General features: G+C 40.9%; 1 gene segment (V, D, J or C); it reads right to left on the bottom strand.

The window, feature by feature from the left end:
* Window positions 1–2,613: 2,613 nt before the first annotated feature.
* On the bottom strand, window positions 2,614–3,154 carry LOC129843390 (immunoglobulin heavy variable 3-30-3-like). The segment is given in 2 exon segments: window positions 2,614–2,981; window positions 3,086–3,154. Coding segments are annotated over 2 exon segments (411 nt in total).
* Between the last annotated feature and the right edge of the window lie 694 nt (window positions 3,155–3,848).

Raw genomic sequence — 3,848 nt, 5'->3', positions numbered from 1 at the left:
AAATGAACATTACATTATTTGGCAACAGCTCTGGTGGACATTACTGAAGTCACTATGCCAATTGCACGCTCCCTCAAAACATCTGTGGCATTGTGTTGTGTGACAAAACTGCACATTTTAGAGTGGCCTTTTATTGTTCCCAGCACAAGGTGCACCTGTGTAAGTTTGATGCTGTTTAATAAGATTCTTTATATGCCACACCTGTCAGGTGGATGGATTATCTTGGCAAAGGAGAAATGCTCACTATCAGGGATGTAAACAAATTTGTGCACACAATTTAATAAGAGAAATTCAATTTTTGTGCGAATGGTACATTTCTGGGATATTTTAGTTCCGCTTATGAAACATGGGACCAACAGTTTACATGTTGCATTTATATTATTGTTCAGTGTATATTTGGTTTTTAATTAAGAGTATAATATGTCTACTCTCTCCTAGTGTTGGTGGGGTCACGGGATTAATGTTGACAGAGACTGGAGTCCAGAATTGTCTCAATGACTCTCACAGTAAAATAAGTGCCTGATACATTTTTGTACAGTGCTGCAGCCTCATGTCACTGTGGCTGTTGGGAACATTAATAAACAGCGGAGTCTTCAGTCTTCAGGCTTTTCCATTCAAAGAACAGCTTGTTTTTGGAGCTGTATTTGGTGATGGTGAACTGGCTAAGGATAGACTGGGCAAAAATAATGCCAGTGTCAATGCGCCCAATCCACTCTAGTCCTTTACCTGGTTTCTGATGGATCCAGTGCATGTTGTAGCTACCCATGGAGAATCCAGACATAGTACAGGACAGTGTTAATGACTCTCCAGGTCTCTTCACCACTGGCTCAGAGGTGAGTGACTGCCCCTGAGAGTTTAGATTACTGTGACCCTCCAGCCAAGTAGCACAGCTCCCCTCCTCTCTCCTACACTGGAATGAAATAACTCTAGTTAACTCACCTGAGACAGAGCCAGGAGGAACACGCATTCTAGAAGTCTCATTGTGGGGAAGTTCTAAGATTCTAGAAGCAAATTAGTTGACTGGGAGTGGCAGTTGTGACAGAGAGATGGTCTGTGGGTTTTGCTTATTATAGCAGACTAGGAGGAAACTGTGGCTCTTGGTACACAGACAACATTTCCATCTCCATGGGGTTAAATGGCACCCATAGAATTATTGGTTCAAATAATTAATCTTGACAGTCATGAACTATTTTGGACTTGGTGAAGACTCATGGTGTTGACTGCAGTGTATTAGTGTGCCAATGCCAAAATCAGTAAGAATATGAGACGTTTTGTAGAACTTGTTATTACTACTCTTGATACGAACAAATACTGTGTTGTATGTCTCTACTGGTGATTAATAGGTGCCATACTGTTGTGTTGTACTTGATTCATCACATGCATACAGGGTTTTTGTACTGGTCTGCTGCTGTTGATTATGACTGTGTCTCTCGGACACAATAATACACAGCTGTGTCTTCAGTCTGCAGACTCTGTCCTTTCAAAGACACAGTATTGCTAGACGTGTCTCTTGTGACACTGAACCTGTCTTTTAAGGAGTTGTGGGAGTTGGAGTTCCCATTGTAATAAATTGTCCAAATCCATTCAGGTGCTTTTCCTCCAGGCTGACGGATCCAGCCTATTCCATAGACGTTGCTGCTATCAGTCAGAGAATAACCAGAGACTTTACAGGTGATGCTCAAAGACTCTCCAGGCTTTACACCCAATGAGCTTGGTTGGGTGAGCTCAAGACCGCAGTGCACACCTGTCAATGAAAGAATATCAATTTAACAATCTATGGATTTAAAGAGAAATCACAAATGTAATTTTGACGGTGGAAGTTACTGATATAAAATATCTGAGTAACATGTAAGTCCATTTTGAAAACACAAATCCAGAGAGACTTACAGGTTGCAGCTGCTAGCAGCAGCAGCAGAGATACAGGGAACATGGTTTGTGTTGAAGCTGAATTGTTGGGAGCTGGATTGTTAACTCTGACTGAATGAGAGGCAGACACTCCACTTTATATCAATAGAGAAAAGGGGTGTAACTTTGCATAGACCTGAGAGACCTATTAGTACAGAAGAGTGTACATAAATAACTCGTTTCAAAATAAATACATTTACTGTTTTAAGCTGAACCAACCTGCATCATGAATTGTGAAATGAAATACGAAGTTGAGTTAAATATTAATCCTCTCTTTGTTTACAGCAAGTTATTATAAGACAAGTATTATTGTCATACATTTTTTGGGGGAATGGAAAAAAATATTGCAATCATATACATATAAATATGAATCGTATATAATTATTTATATAAACTTTTGGTGTCCCTCAAGGATCTGTGTTTGGCCCATTAGATATTTTATTTTGATTTGCATTATTGAGTTTTATGTGTTTTCTTCATATTTGATTAAAAAAATATAGCTGCCGTATTTTTTTATATGTTTTCATGTTTTATTATTTAGAAAATTATCTGTCTATGACAGTATGATATTTGTCGACCAGTGTGTGTAGTTCATTCCATGGGGTTGAGGATAGGGAGTGGGGCACAGTCTCGTCTTAAAGACTTTTATACTGAGATCAATATAGACGAGAGTAGTTCTGCTCTCTCAAAGACGCTCCTTGTTGCCTCTCACAATGAGATCCCTGTTGACCTGTTTTTGTACGGTGCTGCAGTGTCACGGTGCTCTGTCACTGTGGCTCTGGCACAGTAATAAATAGCAGTGGCTTCAGGCTTCAGGCTTTTCACCTCTAAGCACAGCTGATTTTTGGAGCTGTATTTGGTGATGGTGAACTGGCCCAGGACTGAAGGTGCAAATATAGTGCCAGTGCCACCGTCAATGCGCCCAATCCACTCTAGTCCTTTCCCTGGTTTCTGACGGATCCAGTGCATGTTGTAGCTACCCATGGAGAAACCAGACACAGTACAGGACAGTGTTACTGACTCTCCAGGTCTCTTCACCACTGACTCAGAGGAGGTGAGTGACTGTCCCTGAACAGCTGAAAAAGAGACAGAGAGTTAGGATGATTGTGACCCTCCAGCCAAGTAGCACAGCTCCTCTCCTATCTCCTACACTAGACCGAAATAACTCCCGTTAACTCACCTGAGATGAGAGCCAGGAGGAACACACATTCTAGAACTCTCATTGTGGGATGGTTGTAAAATTCTGTAAAAGGAGGCACATAGACTGGGACTACTTTTCGTGACTGAGGTAGATGATTTGTGGAGTGCGGTTATATCAGACTACTGAAATGGGAGGAGACCTTTGGTATACACGAACAGACACACATTAGCATCTTCATGGTGTTAAATGTCTCTCCCCTTGGTCCAAATACTACATATCTTGGCACTGTTGAGAAATGTTTTGGTGAAGAATTAAGTTGTACATGTTATAGTGACATAGCCACTTATTGTGCCAATGTATCAATAATAAGTTCTATGTACTAGAGCACTTATTTGATTGATATTGCTATATTTATTGAATTAGTGGGGGCCATATGTTTCACTGCTTGATTCACATGCATATTCATTTTTTGTACAGGTTCTGTGTTGGTATAACTGTGGTCGTCGAGCACAATAATACACAGCTGTGTCTTCAGTCTGCAGACTGTTCTGTGCTGCTGAAAGTGTCTCTGGAGATACTGAACTTGTTTTTCAGATTATCACTATAATATATGTTACTACGGCCAAATACATATCAACCCACTCCAGTGCTTTTCCTGCAGGCTGTCGTACCCAACCTGTACAGTAGCTGGTACTAGTTAAAGAATACCCAGAGACCTTACAGTAGAGGGTCAGAGGCTGTCCAGGCTGCAGGGTTATAGAGTCTGGCTTTGTTCAGTCTGACAGAACACACCTGTAAAACA

The sequence above is a fragment of the Salvelinus fontinalis genome, unplaced genomic scaffold (assembly GCF_029448725.1).
Source record: "Salvelinus fontinalis isolate EN_2023a unplaced genomic scaffold, ASM2944872v1 scaffold_0128, whole genome shotgun sequence".
NCBI classification, from domain to species: Eukaryota; Metazoa; Chordata; class Actinopteri; order Salmoniformes; family Salmonidae; genus Salvelinus; species Salvelinus fontinalis.
Note: the sequence above shows the minus strand (reverse complement) of the source record. Positions and strands in the feature narration are given on the sequence as shown.